The following is a 17,219-nucleotide window of genomic DNA, read 5'->3' as shown; positions in this document are numbered from 1 at the left end:
AGCATTCTAATTTCTTCCATTGGTACACCTTGGATTTCTACAAAGGGTGACCCAATCCTGCAGTGACTTTCGACAGCCTTTGTTCTCAAAGAACTCTCAGGTGGACCTTGGAAGCAGATCCTCCAATGCACTGGCCTGATAGTTAACCAACCCTGTATGTTAACATATCTCAGTGAACTTTTCAGAAGCTGAGGTTCTACCACTGTCCAGTTAAGCCAGCTGCGCTGAATAACTTCTGTTTACTCCTTCAGGTCCATGCTCCTACCTGCTCCACTTGCTCTCTGCCTCAGGAAGCTCCCTCACTCCCTGAATTTCACTTGGTTTTGGCTAATGAGGTCCCCTGGTGGGAGATCTGAAGAAGATAAGGGATATGAACTCACCCGGCTTCCTCTAGCGGGAATGCCTGAGGCTGGCTGTCCCTCAGCAGGTCACACTGCTCCTCTCAATGTGGTCTTTTCAACCCCAAATTCCTGTTCTGGGTTCTGGCAATCCCCCTCCTCCCCTCACCCCCAGGCCTAACAACAGTAACAGCTGTACCGTTACTATTCCTGGGTTACCTCACGGTCCCTTGTGGGTTCTTCACACTTTCCCTCCATCTTTATAAATCCCCCCTTTATTGAATATTTCTCAAATTATCCTCATTTGAATGTGTCATCTCCTTCCTGCTGGATGCCTGATACACGAATACATTCTGCTTTTAGAAGCCATGATTTCTTGTTTTCCTAAAATGCTATCAATTTTCATGGAAATTTTTCCCCCCTGACATTAGCTTTGACATTCCTCCATTCCAGCCAGAGAAGTACCCGGGATTTTCCCTCAAACTAGAAGCCAACACAACACAAAAAGGCCCCTCTGTGGGTGTTCCTCCCATGGGACCGCTGAGTTGTACCACCTCTGCTCAGCGCTCACGGCTTTCTTGTGCTATAAAATCCCTCCCCACAAAATACCACACCTATAAATATCTCCCCACAAAATAGCACATCCATAAATATTTGGAAAACTTAAATGCACATTGAGGGCCTTTGATTCTCTCACCTCCCTCTGGCCTCCAGCCACTCAGGTTGGCCCCACACACCCCAGACTGGGGGCAGCCCACAAACATGACAGGAGCTCTCATGGATCTGCTGTGGTGGGAAACACGTGTTCAGGAGCAAAAAGAGCTCAGAAGCTCACGTGACAGTATAGAGAGTCAAAGGCAAGTTCTGATTTAATTATTCTCAAAACATTTCCTTGGGAACTTGGGCTATTAAACTTGATGTGCTTTTTAGTGGGACCATGGGAGAATAGGAATAAATACACCAACCTATAAAAGAAATTCAAGAAAATGTTGTGGCCTGTGTGTCTGGGCTGGAAGAGAGAAGACTTACATTCAAGTCCCAGCTTTAACACTTTCTCATTTCTGAGGGACATTAAACAGCTCACTTGAGTCAATTTATGAATTAGGAGTAATAAAACTTGCCCTATCTCTAATAGTGACTGTGTGGGCCAAAGAAAATAATACATTTGTCTATGTGCAAGCACTTATTGGAAATCTGGAGAGGGCTGTCCAGATGTGCAGAGATGGCAGGGGTGCAGGTGGGATGGGGGAAACACACAATTTTTTTTTTTTTAAATAGGAGACTATGCCCAGCCGGGCATGGCTCAGTGGTTGAGCTTTGACCTAGGATCCAGGAGATCGGGGTTCGATTCCCAGTCAAGGCACATGCCTGGGTTGCGGGCTGCAGCCGATCAACTACTCTCTCATCATTGATGTTTCTATCTCTCTCTCCCTCTCCTTTCCTCTCTCTGAAATCAATAAAGGTATATTAAAAAATAATAGAATAAAATAAAAGAGGAGACTAAGGCTTGAATTAAAGTGCAAATTTAAAGACTTTTAATGATAATTATCACCACCAACTCACCAAATAGTCAAATACAATTACAAAAGTGAACAGAGTCGGTGCCAAAGCTGGTCTTCCAGGTTTAGTTCAGGGCAAAGCCAATAAACAGTAAATAAACCAGGGAAAGCTGTAGTTTATGGAGTGTCAACTTACCTCAGAGAAAGGGCAAATGTTTGGAACTGGGATAGAGCCCATCCAAACAGTAGGACCCAGGGAGGGGGCAGAATGTGCTCAAAGAGCCTCATTCTTCTCTGAGTGCCCAAACATATCATCACTCAATACGGAGAGAAAGAGGGAACAGATGATTTCTTTATCTGTTTTTCATTTTCAACATTCACATGGGTGTGAGACCCAATGAACTAACTCCTCAACCATAAGTAATGGACAGAAAGCCTGATTTTAGAAGGACTCATGAAAAACATGAAAAGATCTGATGAGGTCACAGGGAAGAATATGAATTCTTTCTATAGTCTTGCCACACAGAAAAAAAGTTCAAAATTGACTAATTTAAAGAGAATATACAGACATCGCCATGAGAAGCAGGTGATGTGTACTATGAAATGTACTGTGTTTGAAGGTCATTTTTTATTTTAGGGAGTACCCAGTAACTCACCTCTCAGAGCTAGGAGACAAGATATATAGCTCTACAAACATAAGGATCCAGTTACTAACAAAGACTCCGTTTCAAAAGTACAATAGCTACTATCCCATCCTTCCCTTTCCCTCTCCCCACTCACTCCCTTTCCCACTACCCACTGCTGCATGTAGTTACAAAAGACTGGACAAATATTGTCATTTTTTTAGTCCTCTTGGGAATTATTTTCTTTCATCACCCTGCATAGCTATTTCCTTGCCCCACACCTACAGGAAGCCAATATATTTGTATATCAATTGTTCCATTTTTATGTAATTCAGATGGTGAGTTTATAAATGGTAATGGTTTCATGCTTCCTTAGCATGTAGTTCAGGCTTTTGAATATAACCTGTGATGATTACCATTACATGTCAACTTGGCTAGGCTATGGTGCCCAGTTCTTTGGTGAAACGCCAGTCTAAATGTTGCTATGAAGGTATTTTTCAGATGTGATTAACATTGAAACCAGCAGACTTTGAGTAAAGCAGATTGTTCTCCAGATCATGGGTAGGCCTCATCTAATCAGCTGAAGGCATTAAGAGCAAAGTCTGAAGGTTCCCAAAAAAGAAGGAACTCTCTGCAACACACAGACTCACTACCCTGCCAAATTCAGCCTCAAGGTTGCAATAACTCTTGCCTGAGTTTCTAGCCCATGGCCTGTCCTACAGATTTCAGATTTGCCAGTCCCTAAAATTATGTGAGCCAATTCCAATTCCTTAAAACAATTTCTGTCAATCATCTATCTATCTATCTATCTATCTATCTATCTATCTATCTATCTATCTATCATCTATCTATCTATATCTATCTATATCTATCCAATCTCCTATTGCTCCTATTGGCTCTATTTCTCTGGAGAACCCTGATTAATATATAATCAAATTATCCTTCCTTCATTTGACATCCTTGCAACTGTGGCTTCTTTAAAATAAACATAAAAATGGTTCTTCATTTTCAAGGAAGCTTGTGTGCTGCTGATTACTCTGCACTTTCTCTGACCACACAGGAAAGACCAGGCCCATCCATCACTGTCTCGGGAATTAGTGCACAATCCTGAGCTGGCGGGTCTGTAGCTGGAGGGTGACCAAGGTGTTGGGAAAAGCCTCCGGGAAGATTGATCCTAGGGAACTAAAACACAGCACTGAGAATCATAAGGGAGAGAGTTTATCTCTCAGTACTCAACAAGTTTTATGAAATAGAGTCAGTAGGTAGAGGGCGAGAAGAAAAATCATCTAATCTTCCTCAGGTTTTAAAAATAGGGCTCACTGCTGTCAAAACAGTGTGAACGCCGGGAGGGGCTGCGCTGGGATGAGGGGAGGGCAGGAGGCCGATTTGTAGCTGGTGTGTCTTATCGCATATACTACGGGCCTACTTCTATTCTTCAAGACCCGGTTTTGATTTTTGTTCTCCGGACAGCCATGATTTTGGGTACTCTGTCCCAGGATGAGATTGTCTGTTAGAATATGTTTCCAGGTTTGGGGTTGGGAAAATATGGCGACCTTGTCATATTGGCTGGCCTCTCCCTGCCTTCCGTGCCTTTCCCGATCGTGGCTTTCATCAGTGTCCATCTGAAATTGCATCCTGGGGGGTGCAGTATGACTTTCATGGGCCTTAGGCACTTTTGCCTTCATGGGCTCCTTCCTTCGTTACAAAAAAGAAACCTAAGAATTTATTTTATATCCTTGTTGGCAGAAAGAAATATAATCCTCAAAGGAGTATCCAGTAATCATTTTTTCCTTTCGACTTTAAAAGAAATTCAAAGCTTCCCCTGGCCCCCTTGAAGTATAAAGGGCCCCGGGCACTCTGCCTCCTGATCCTACTGGAGAGTAAGCCGCCCAGGATTCCCCTGGAGAAGCGCCCTACATAGACGCCTCTCCTCTTACTAGCATAACACACACCCCGGACACAGCGAGGCTCGAATTCTAATCCCAGCTTCTTCACTTTTTAACTATAAACCAGAGCACGTGAGGCAACCTTTCTGAACATCAGTTTCCTCCTCTGTATAATTCCTACCTCATAGAGTTGCCATGGTAATGTGAGATCATGCACACGGTGCTTAGTACCTGGTCCACGGCAAATATTTGTAATTGGTAGCAATTTCTATTTAAACAGGTACTGATCATTAGTCATCTTCATTTAAGTATTATACTGTTATTTACCTTTTCACCTATGTTTAACTCCCTTATTAAACTGTAAACTCCTGGAGGGCTGGGAATAAGTTTTAGACCAGTGGCTCTCAAACTTAAGCATGCACCCGGATCACCTGGAGGCGGTACTGAAACACGGATGGCTGGACCCCGTCTGAGTTCCTTATTCAAGGGGTCTGGTGTGGGGCTGGTAACCTGCATTTATAACTGATGCATAGGTGATGCTGAGGCCGCTGGTTTTTGGACCCCACTTACAGAATCACTGCTTTAAGCAACTCTGCCTCCTCCAAAATCTAGCACAGAGGGAAATTTTCAAGCATACTAACATTCTGACACTAGTATTAATACAGGTAATAATACTTATATTTTAATAATACAAATATTTCCAAGTAAATTATTTATGCAACAGGTAATACAAATGCCAGCAGGAAAATCTGTCCCCTCTCCCAATGGTGAGAAAACTTTCATTACTGCAAAAGCTGAGCAAAAGGATGAGCGAAGAAATCTTATTGAAAGAAAAGGGGCAAGTGGCCCAGTGGAATACTATCATCTGTTTGATTTTAGGGGCATGTGCAAAATGCAGACAAGAAGCCAAACAATAGCTCAGCCAACTCCAGGCTGCCTGAGTTCTTAGCTCAATCTATAACAATGCCAGCAGGGCTGCTGGGATCCATCTGCTACTCTCTTTCTGATAACGGATCTGGCGTCTCTGGAAGGAAATAGCTTGACAGGAAGAAAAAAAGATTAGACCAACTGAAAATGTTTGGATTTGTGAAGCTGCACTAGAATATGGCACAGCTTTTAACTCTTTGTGGCACTTTACTAAGCCTCAACGTACCCCTGCTACTCCGTGTGTTCTCTGTTCCCTTCCTGGAGAAATGTAATTTGTGAGTACCAAGGCTCTCCTGGATACACTGTATTTACACACAAATTAAATCTGCAGGATTTACTACCAGTGGAAGGCTTGACATCCTCCAGCCCAACCCACTGGTTTTACAGATGAGGAAACTTAAGCTTAGGGTTATACTAAAATAAATAACTGATACAATAGAGTCAGGCTGGAGTCCAGTTTCCTGGATCCACAGTTGGCTACGTGGTGTATATAGTCCTTTATACTCCTAGAATGAGCAGAAAAAAAGATATCTTTTCTCCACTGCATTTTAAGGGGGAAACATGATTTACCCCTTTTCTTAAGTTACTTTTCACAATTTTCCCTTTTGTCTAGAAGCTGAAGGGCAAATGAAAAGAAACACGAACAACCCTAAAAAGTGTCAGCAGGGCCTGGGTGCTTGAGGGCAGGGCTGACATTCTGTTCCCTGCTTCATGTCCACTGGCTACCCAGCCATTCAGCACAGAGCAGATGCCCAAAAACCATGAGATGAGTGAAACAATGAATGAATCACTGGTTGGATGGTTGTTTGCCAAATTTCCGGCCAATTAAGGAATGATGTTTCGCACGAAGGTTTTCAGTCAGCCGTTGAGTCTCCTGGTAAGTTAGGTACTTACCTAATCGCCTTTTCTGTGCATCTGCTGGAAAGTATAGGCTTTGGGGGTAGAACACTTTGAATCCCAGACTGTTTACTTTGGTTACTTAATTCTAGGCAAGTCATAGAATCTTTCTGACCCGTAAGTGCCCTCCCTTCATCAGTATGTGTAAAATAAAGAGACTAATACCTCCTGCCTTAGAGTTGTTGTGAGGATTAAATAAGACAATGTCACAAACTGGTTGGTGCCATGAATACATGTCGGTGCCCTCCCCACTCCAGTTCCAAGGGCCTCGTATAAGAGTGATACTGGTGCTGACCAGGTGGAGTCAGGATAAATAATGGGAAGGTGAGTATAAGATTCTGGGTGGAAACTGAAGGGGCTTTTTTGGTTGAAAATATATACAAATCATCATTTTCATTACGGTTACCCAGCAGCTGCTTTTATTTTCGTATGCTCTGCAATGATTATAAGCAAAGCTAGGTGTTCTTAGTATTCTACTATCCCTCCCCATCTCCCTGGTTTCTAATACAATAGTTTTCAGGAAAAAAAATAAATCGAGCTTTTTGCTTACCCGTTTGGTCTTGGTTTCCTTGTTCTGGGCTCAAGAAACTCTGTTTCCTCCTCCATTTCCGTTGCAGGGATTATGTTTTTCTGAGAAGGCTGTGGTGACAGCATTTCCCATTCACTGTCATGGGTGACAGTCTGCAACAGAACTGCATCTGGGCCAGCCCTGCTTCGTCTCTTGCTCTTCCGAGATTGGCTGCCCAGACCAGAGGCTTCCTCTACCGCTACAGATTCTAGAGGCTTTGTTTCTTCCAGGGCCTGCATTTGGGGACCCATGCTCAGGTTATGATCAGAGGCGGGCTCCACAGCCCTGCCAGGCCATTCAGGCCCTCTGTCCCTAGCTTCTGGTGATGAATGGCCAACCTCACTATGGCCCAAGACCAACCAGCTCTGTTCTTGCCCAGGGCTTTCAAGGGATGATCTCGTATCAGCTTTGGAAGACATTCTCTCTGTAGAATGATCTTGTCTTTCATTTAAGGAGTCAGGCTGACAGGTGTCTGGGAAGCTTGCTGATTGAGCTCCTTGCAGCCCCATTGGTTTGGAACCTACATGAGACTCTTCTGATTCAGATATGCTTTCTCTGGCTTCACAGGCCTCTGGCTCTGGAGGTGAATTTTCTTCATGATTGACAAGTATGTAGTCCATGTGTTGTGCTTGATGTTCTTCATTTTTCTCTGTGTTCCTTTCTTCCCCACATTCTGGTTTTATCTGTTCAGGCTCCTCGGTAGGAATTACTGCTTCTTCTGCAAACTCCGATATTCTCTTGTTGGCACCTAGATGAAGGTGAGAAGAGAAGAAACAAGGCTTAATTAACACATTATGTGATTTGTAATCTTTGCAAATGATCCATCTAAAGCGAGATAATTTAAGAAATATTTGTTTAACAGATGGTAGCCATTGGGAGGGGGTGGAGGGCACTGGGTGAAAAAGAGGAAGGGATTCAGAAGCACAAATTGGTAGTTACAAAATAGTCATAGGATGTAAAGTGCAGTGTAGGGAATATAGTCAATAATATTGTAATAACTATGTATGGTGCCAGGTAGGTACTAGAAATACCAAGGGAAACACTTTGTAAAATATATGATTACCTAACCACTATGCTGTACACCTGAAACTAATACAAAATAATATTGAATGTAAATAATAAAAAGACACTTTATACCAAAAAAAATCTGTTTAACCTTCTCATGTACTCTCAAAGACAGGTATTACACACTCAGCAGATGTTACCGCTGTGGTAGAGGAGGGTTTGATTAGGCTGTACTGCAAACGTGGTTAGCTCCTGTTCACTCACACTGGTAGGAAGAGTGTGTTTTACAAACGGGTTACCTGAATGAAAGCAGCAGTTTCTGGGGTTGGCGGCGTGGGATGTTTCTTACCATTTAATGGTCCTATGTCTCCACCTGCTGGTGAATCGGAATGATCTGTTTCTGCTTCCCAGTCGATGTTGGATGGAGACAACTCCATGTTGGAGTCACCCCTTCCAGGCAAAGTAACTGATTCGGGCTCTTCGTGAATATGTAGTACAGCCAGCTGGCGTTCAGGTTGTCTGACTTGGGGCTCAGTGTGGTTTTCCTTGCTGCTTAGATCAGGAAGAGCAGAAAGTAATATCTCTCCTGCTTCACTCCCCAGAGACTTATCCTCTGGAGTCCCAGCTTCCCCTGTCATTTCAACACCAGGAGTAGGTTCTGTGAGGTAGGACAAATCAAAGGGAGGTGTGTATGGTGCCAGTGATTGCTTCAGAGCATCTTCTTCCAAGGGACGGTCACCACCATAGAGAAAGTGCTCAGGCTCTTTCATTAAATCTTCGTCAATGTTTTGGCCCATGACATCATATTCAAAATCACCCCACGAGGCTTCAGATGAACAGATATCTTGCCTCCCAGCATCCCCATCCACTGGCGTATCAGGGTTGCCTTCTGATAATGTCAATCTACTCATGTCATCTATTGTTCCCGTGGACGTATTGAGACCTGAGGCATCACTAAAACTGTGTTCAAAGGCAGCTTCACTGACATCCAGACAAGTGTCCGAGGCTAGCAGAGCGTCAGGACCCAAGGCAGGGTTCTCAGCAGTCAAAGGTTGCTCAAGGTCCAACAAGGCTGCTTCACCTGTCTGACTTTCAGGAGAAAAGTCCTCTGAGATCCAAGACCCGTTGCCGTCCATGGTTGGCTCTTGGTGAGTTACAAAAATACTGGTTCCCACCTCTTTAATCACTGGGATTGCTCTGTCCGTGGGTTCCAAGATTGGCACCATATCGGCTCCTTTTTCTGATGCTTTTAAACCTGTGTCATTTTCATCATTTATTTCAGAAGGTTCGGGAGAATCATTGTGAGAGGCAGCAGGCTGAGATGAGCCATTAGTGTTTGCTTGATCGCTGGCTGGAGGCAGTGGAATTGTATTTTCAGAATATAGTTTTGAATTGTATGGGACAAGTTCCTGCCCGGGCTCGTGATTGGGTTCTTCATCCAGCTTCGGCTCTGTGAGATATAACTCATTGGCTTCCCCTGTGGGTCCTATCCTAGCACTCATGTGCTGCCCAGTCTCTTGCTTGGCTTCATGATCGTGACAAATATCAGGGCTGTTGGAAGCCTGAGAATTGCTGTCCTGGTCACAGTGAGTCAGTATATCAGGATTCTCACCATCTGCTTTCAAACTGAAGGGCTGTTTAGCATCCATCCACAAGTCAGGTGAAGCTGAGGCCAGCTGCCCACCCTCTTGAGAGTTGCCATGTAAGATATCTGGAACAAACGTGCTTTGGGGGCCCTCAATAGGAGTAGAGCCATTCCATTCAGCACCTGACTTCTTTATCAACTGGGTAGAAGAACTGACAGCAGGTAAATTTTCTGAGGCAATGCTTGAATTTGTCATTTCACTGGGGTACGATTTTTCTTCCTCCCACCAATTTGTTTCTTGACACTCAATAGCTGAGGCATTAGATAGAACACCTCCATTTTCATCCATGTGAGTAAGTGTTCGGTCTGTCTGATCCCAGACGGACAGCACTGTATCAGGGCACTGCTCTTGGGTAGGTGTTTCAGGAGTGAGTTTGTCACTAGCAGAAGATGTGAAAGTTTCCTCTCTGGGATCCTTTTCTTTAATTTGGTCCAATACTACAAGCTGGCTAAGCTGATCAGCTTCTGGGTCTGGCTGCCTTGGTTGAATGTTCCAAAGTTGCTCATGGGTGTTCTCCCCATTACTATCCAGAAAGGATGACTGATGTTCATCATTGAAAGGATTAGTACAATATGTTTCCATGGATTCCATGTCACCCTGAATGGGTACGCCCCAGGGACCGACATTTTGGTATACTGAAGGCTTCATCTCTAACATACCACCTGAGTTAGATAGTTCCCCTTCAAATGCACTCTCCATTGGTTGCCCTTCCTGGAGAGATGCATTCCACCACTCAGTGCCCTCGGCTGAGAAGTCAAGCATTTCCAGTTTAGAATAGTTTTCATTCTTTGGTTCAGTTTTGGGAGATACTTGCCATATGATATTTCCTGCCTTCCCTGTTCCTGGAGATCTGGTCTCCTTATCCGCTGCTGTTATCTGTATGTCACTCTCCTTTTGTGGTGAGAAATCGCCGTGATCAGGGCTGCTTTGTTGATGGTCAGAGAACGGGTCTGATGTAGTCTCATTCTCTGCTGGTCCTGAACTGCCTACGTAGGCAGATAACTCCTCAGACTTGGGATCTGCCGTGGCCAAGAGCTTAGTAGGTTCATTGAATGAGTCCCAAGCTCTGGGTTCACTCTGAGCAACCTGGGAAGTGGCTAGATCGCTCTCCTTCTCCACTGACTCCTCATTACCTACACTGTCATCATCAGAACCTGAGCTTGTTGAAGTGGACTTGGCATCCTCCGGCTGCACAGTGTCAGGAATATCAGGTTCATTTTTCTCCTGATGGCTAACCACTAGATTTCTTTCCTGATATGTACCTGAATATTCAGAATATTTGCCTGTTTCAGGGCTGGATAAAGAGGAAAAGGAATCACCATCTATCGAGTCATTCCATATCTCCAAATATTTAGGAACCTTGTGATCTAATCTCCTTTCAAACCCATCCATTCTGTTTTCCTCTGGGTCCTTCATTTCGGTAATCACTTCTAGTTGGTCATCAGTAGTAATTAGTCCAGATTCTTTACTCCAATCATCTTGAGTCTCCTCCTGATGCCCAGTATTGGGTCCATGATCCCAAGAAAGCAGTGCAGCTGAAGAATCATTGAGGTCAGGACTTGATGCACTGGAATGTGTACACTCACTAGAAATGCTGTCTCTGTCGTAATTTCCGGATGAACTGGCTGCCGGAGGGCTGCTTTCAGCACTCTTACCTTCCAGATTCTTAGTTGTGTCAGAACTTGTGTAACTGACCTGCACATCACTGTCTACAGGGCCATCCCAAACATCAAGGCTTTGGGGACATTCGGGAGATGGCTCTTGGTTCACTTTCTCTGGCTCCAGAATGTTATATTCTTCAGTTTTCTCAAGATTCATTTCAGGAAAAGATACACTTTTTGTTAAGTTCGGCCTATCTGAAATTTCAGTAGTTTCACCTGAATTTCTGTGATTCATGAAGTGCTTTTCACAGGTCTCTCCTGCCTGCAGGTGATTTGTGGGCACCTCTGTTTGCACATCACAGGGGTCTAAATTGTAAGATCCCTTCTCATGCTCTAAAACCTCCTGGGGTTCCTCGGTCTGAGGACTTGAAGTGACTGAAAGAGAGCTGATTTTGCCTGACTCATCGCAGATTTCTTCATGTTCAGATGCAACTAAGGAAGAGCATTCCTGGTCACCTTGTCCTTTTCCAGAAGTCCCCAAGGCTCCATCTGTCACTTCCTCCTCACTCAGGTGCTCCCTATCTACGACTCTGTGGGTTTCCTTCTCACTTTCACTTTCTCCATAGCTAGGACCTTTCCATGGATCTGAGCCTACAAAATGCCCTGGGTTCTCCTCCTCACTCAGGTGCTCCCTATCTACGACTCTGTGGGTTTCCTTCTCACTTTCACTTTCTCCATAGCTAGGACCTTTCCATGGATCTGAGCCTACGAAATGCCCTGGGTTCTCCAGCCTGGTTGCCAGGGACGCTGTATCGCCTGGCAGGTTTCCTCTGAAGGTGTCTTTCTGGTCTGGACCAAATGCTCCTGACTCACTGGCTCCAGAGGTTCCTAGCACGTCTGAACTGGAACTGTCCTTAATGTTTTCCGATGAGCTGGGAGTTTCGGGAGGCAATCTGCTCTCTTCTGAATCTGTAACATACGATGGACCTGGTAACATTAATGATGCCACGTTGTTCTCTCTCATGACAGAATCCCAAATACTATTCGCGATGAGTTGTCCACTTTTTTCATTCAGTGCATGACGCTGGCTGGGAGCCGCGTCCTCGCCGGGCTCGTAAGAAGCAGGGAGGCCCCAGTCGGCCTGATTTGCTTCCTGGTGCTCCACGCCCCACGGTTCTAGCTGTCTCACTGAGAATCGGGTTTCGGGTTCGGTGCCTTCAGCCCCATATTCCTGTGCCCGACCTTCCCCAGGGATGGCCACGCCCGCGCTGCAGTCATCCCAGTCCAAATCGTTATCCGAGATGGTCGCAGTGGACTGGGTGTCCTCCAGGATGACTCTGTTCCACAGGTCGAGGCTGTCGGGCGCCGCCTGCCGGGAGCTGGGGCTGCTGTGCAGGAGCGTGAGCTGCCGGTTGGTTTCATTATACAGCCGCATCATGCTGGGGTCGTCGGAGCTCGACTGGCTGCTTTCTCCAGCGTCATCCTCCACGGAGGTGTCCTTGTCATCTGTGGGCTCTGTCTTCGGTAAATCCTTATCTGGGCTGCGAGTGGCATTTATTTCAGAACTATCATCTGCATGAGGTGGAGCCCACATTTCTAGGTTCCCAGGACCTGAAGTCACCCGTTTTTTCGGGGCCTGCAGCGGTGACTGGGCTGGGATTTCAGCCTCCTCCGTGGTAGAGTTAGCATCTTTTGACTCAAAACCTCCCTCTTTAGCAAATGGCTTGTTTTCGGTTTCTTTTTCGTCTCCAGCAAATGTTGGTGATGTATAAGAATCGGAGGTGGAATAGTTAGTATCCAAGGGGGAGGGCACTGAATCTTCCCCTACGTTGGATGCACTGTAATCGGAACATTTATATGTTAAGAAGGAATCTTCCCAAGGAGCTAGGACATCCGACCCTCCTTTCTTGATGCTCTCCTCAAAAAGGTTCCAGGAATCTACCTTTTCATACACATTCCCCCTAATTTTTGGACCCAGGCCACCGTCCTGATCCTTTGCTGGCTTAGCACTATCCCAGGCATGATCCAGATCAGACCTGGGGTTTCCAGGCATAAGGATGTTAGCCCTGGAGTCATGGTTCTTGGTGCCCCAGATTTCTGGAGCTGTTTCATTATTTGCCTCACTGGCCGAACTGTCCACCAGGTCTTCTGCAGGAAAAGAAAATCCACTTTTTGCCATGGCCCACTCATTCGGGTCCCTCGCAGAAGGTGTCTCACCGCTCGTTGGGTGCAGATTCCAGGTATTTTTCAAAGCCTCAGTGTCATTTTCTTTACCGAATGCACCCCAGGCTGGGAATGATGCTGGGGCAGCTGGCTCACCGTCATCCGTGGGATTGCCCCACGGCGCAGGCATGGCTGTGGGAGAGCGATCAGAACGCCACAGAGCAGCAAAGTCATCTATCAGATGGTTTGTTCCCCGAGGAGGAGCGTCTGGCAAATGCGACTTCTCAGCGGGCAGGCTCTGAAACTGCAAGCTTTCCTCATTTTGGTCTTGAATGTTATTGTTGCCCAGCCCGGGCTGACCAAATTCTGACTCCCAGGGACCTGACTTTGAGAATTCGAGACTCTTTGGTTGAAATATAGAATCTGAGGCTCTCCTCTCCCCTGGGCTTGGCTTATGCTCTTTCCAGGATTCGGGGCTCTGGAAGACAGACTCCTGCTCACTGGAACTCCAGGTATCTGCAATATTTTTAGAGTCAATTTCCAAGCCACCCCACCAGCTGCTGCACCGCCCACGAGTGTGAGGTGGCCCTGTGGGACCTGCGTCGACTGGTTTTTGGGTCTTGTTTTCTGAATAGAGTAGACCTGGTTCTTCAGTGGATGGTGAGCTTTCTACAAAGCTATTCATAGGTGTTGGTGGGACCCTCTTTCCAACATTTTCCAGCCTTTCTGGAGAAAGAGATTCATCTCCCACAAAACCTGTCAGGCTCAAGTTTCTTTGAGAGTTATCCTCAGGACTTTCTTGTCTCTGGACAAACTCCTCATCAAAATCCACAAGGTTATCTTTGCCAGCCTCTGACAAAAGCGAGCTGGATGAGTAATTAGAAGTGTCCATCCCAATCCCATTGAGTCCCTTAGGTCCCATGGGGAGCTGTCCTTCTGAGGAATCACTGTTGGGGAAGAAATCATCTGCTGGGGAGTAGTCAGCGGAATGGGAAGAGGGTTGGGACTGTCCAGAAACCATGGGTGCTGGGTCAAAGTTGAAGAGGTCAAAGTGTTCCCCATGTTCTCTGGACAGGGAATGCTCCTCCACCACTGCCCCTTCAGGGATGGGACTGTAGGAGTCAAACCCTGGGAGGAGGCTATGGTGAGGCCCAGCACCTTCTCCTACTGGGCTGTCATCACTGAGGAAAACCGAACTTTCCTTGGATGAACGGCTGCTCCTAATGGTGGCCAACCCGCTATCTGGGCTAACGAGGTCTGTGTTGACATCCACCTGGGCCTGATTAGAATCACTGAGATCTGGAGGGTTTTCTATGAAGTTCACAGAGTTGGGCTGTGGCTCAATGTCAGAGCCGTACAGCTCCATTATCCCGGATGACCCCTGGGAGAGCGGGGCGCTGCCTGCCACGGCTTCTGTGGAGGACGTCCGGCTGTTGGAGATCATCTCTGGACACCTTCTATTGATGACTTCCTTGACAAGGAGAACCACCTGGTCACAAGTCACTGATGCGTTCTCCTGCTGGTACACCAGGATCTCATCACAGCCACATTCAAAGGGCTCCAGCTCGAGGCAAGGATTCTGACACTCCTCCAGCTCACAGCAGATCTGTCGGAGAGACAGGGGTTTGCATGAGCACCCAGGGCCTCTTTGCTCTTTGCAATTAGTCTTTCTTAATTTTTCTTAATATAAAATTAATCTATGTTCATCTGTCTGAAAAGAACTCAAAAGGTATGATGTGAAACATGAGAAGTCCCACTAAATATATCATCAACTCTTTCTCCAATGCTATCAAATTTGCTTTTCATTGAACTCAAAATCCAGGGGCTCACTTTTTCTGGTTTCTGGAAGTTATAGGTAAAGAGATCTAAACCATTTAAATCTTTTCCTCAGTGTAATATAACACCATCTTCCAAGAGAAGTGGAAGCATGCAAAAAAGTGCAAACTTTCTTCAAGTTTGAAAAAACCAGAAATAATGCTGGTTGCTGACAAGGACTTGTGGGAAAATGTTGGAATAAAGGGAAATGGGGCAGGAGAAAGGCTTTGTTTAGCAGCAGGCAGCCAGGGCCTCAGCCTCATAAAGCCAAGGAGAAAGTATGAAAGAAAAAGCAGCTGCAAGAGGCAGAACCTTCCAATAGCACCCAGGCCCCAACTGCCCCCTCCTGCCTCAGGGAGAGTCGGCATGGAGTCCAGGGCAGACACAGCTGACTTGGGAGGCCAAGAGAATGTGTGACAGTCAGTGCAACGCCAGAACTGGGCTGCAGCTCATTGATTTTTAGGAAGTGTTGGGGATATTTTGCACACTGGGCTTTTGAAATGGTCCCATGAGATTAGTGACAGTAACAACATCAACAATAACCACAGAGTTCGCAAACATAATAATAATGATTAATAATAATACTAATTAACATTTATTGAATGTTTTCATATGCCAGGCCCAGTTCTAAAAGTTTTATGTGCATTATCTCCTTTAATCTTCACAATAATTTGACAAGGTAGGAACTTTTCTCCCCATTTTGCCAATGAGTCAACAGAGATACCTAGGAAGATGAAATACCTTGACCAACCACATGCAACTAACAAGTGAAGGAGCCACATTTTGAACTCAGACAGTCGAACTGCAGATGCTGACCCTTGACTAACAGTGACCACACGAACAAAGAGGGATTCCTTTGGAGTAGTCCCGACCCTGTGTTGCTCAAGGTTCCAAAGAGCTGTCTCTTTGGTGATGGGCGGGGAGGGTGGGTGAGGAAAGGAGAGGTGGGGTAGAATAAGCCAAGGCCTTCTAACCCTTTCATCTGCTCTTCTACTTCAATCTATTTTAAATTAACCATTTAAAAAATTGGTTTGCTACTAAAAGTGATTTGAAAACCTACCATACTGAAGGCTGAGAAGACCTAATTCCTGTCCATAGGAAATCAGTAACCAAAGATAAACTTAAGCTTTGAAACCCAAGGCAGAGCAAAGCACTGAAAAAGCCTTAGGCTGATGACACAACACACAGAGGTATGTGGGTCAGAAAGATGGTACAAAATGCATCTGTAGCAGGGACAAGGGCCTTTTTCATATTTGGACATGAGAAAGCGCAGAGGAATCCTTACAGTCATATGTCAAGAAAGCTGAGATGAATCTCTTGGGAAACAGAAAGTGATGTAGAAAAGAAAGGAGTCGAGACTTTGCCCTTGGCCAAGTGTGGATACACGAGTTATCTAATCCATTAGTGAGGAAAGACTGGTTGATGAAACCATTCTAGGCTGTGCTGTCCATGTTATAATGAATCATGTATACTCTCATATTACTTATTAAATACACCTGGTTTGGTATTTTGATTAATTTTGTCTACATTTTATATAGTTTCCATAGCCTTGGGTTAAAAGATTCCGCTCTCAACCAAGAGGGTCCAACTGATTACACAGTCAGAATTTTAGTACCTGGAGACTAACTTTGTTTAAAGCATCAGATCACCAGTTACTCAACACTTGGAGACCAAACAGGCATTCAGGCAGGGACTAAGAAAACAGTACCCAAAGGAGGACTGGCCCTCCTTTGGGTAGGACAGCTACGATCTATCTCTCTCCATAAATTCCTTCTAGAAGAGAAATGGTCATGGGGCTCTTTTAAAAGGCCCAATGTACAAAAATATCCCCAACATTTCTTAAACCTCAAACTCTAGAACTTTATGTCCTGGGCCATTTTCTTAATGCCACCAATCCATTCTCATCTTCCACCCCCTGCTCTGAGAGCAAGCAGGTCAGGCTGTGGGGAACGTGCCAGGGTCGGAGGAGATCCTTACCTGGCTGCACAGCTCGAGGTTCTCGGAGTACACGGCGATCTGCTGCCTGGGCCGCTGCTCCTCCGACAGGGAGCGGGCCAAGACGATGAGCACGTCGAAGCCGAACTTGTCTGTAAATGCTTTCAGGTCAGTGGCGATGCTGCTGCGGAACGTGCAGTTCTGAAACAACAACAGGCCATTTGATGTTAATGCCAAACTGCTCAGCGCTGGGCAGTTTGCCACAAATTTGTCCAATCTTATGATGTATTATGACAGATTATATTATTAGATACAA

At 45.5% G+C, this 17,219-nt stretch overlaps 1 protein-coding gene across 1 annotated transcript in view; it reads right to left on the bottom strand.

The window, feature by feature from the left end:
• Window positions 1-17,219, bottom strand: part of PRUNE2 (prune homolog 2 with BCH domain) — a 203,657-nt gene that overhangs the window by 65,248 nt on the left and 121,190 nt on the right. Inside the window, exons 7-9 of the mRNA XM_081151686.1 lie at window positions 16,946-17,104; window positions 8,093-14,759; window positions 6,721-7,486 (exon numbers count right to left, since the gene is read on the bottom strand). Coding sequence (XP_081007812.1) covers window positions 6,721-7,486; window positions 8,093-14,759; window positions 16,946-17,104 — 7,592 coding nt within the window. The remainder of the gene's footprint in view (window positions 1-6,720; window positions 7,487-8,092; window positions 14,760-16,945; window positions 17,105-17,219) is intronic.

The sequence above is a fragment of the Miniopterus schreibersii genome, assembly GCF_964146895.1.
Source record: "Miniopterus schreibersii genome assembly, chromosome: 11".
Taxonomy (NCBI): Eukaryota; Metazoa; Chordata; class Mammalia; order Chiroptera; family Miniopteridae; genus Miniopterus; species Miniopterus schreibersii.
Note: the sequence above shows the minus strand (reverse complement) of the source record. Positions and strands in the feature narration are given on the sequence as shown.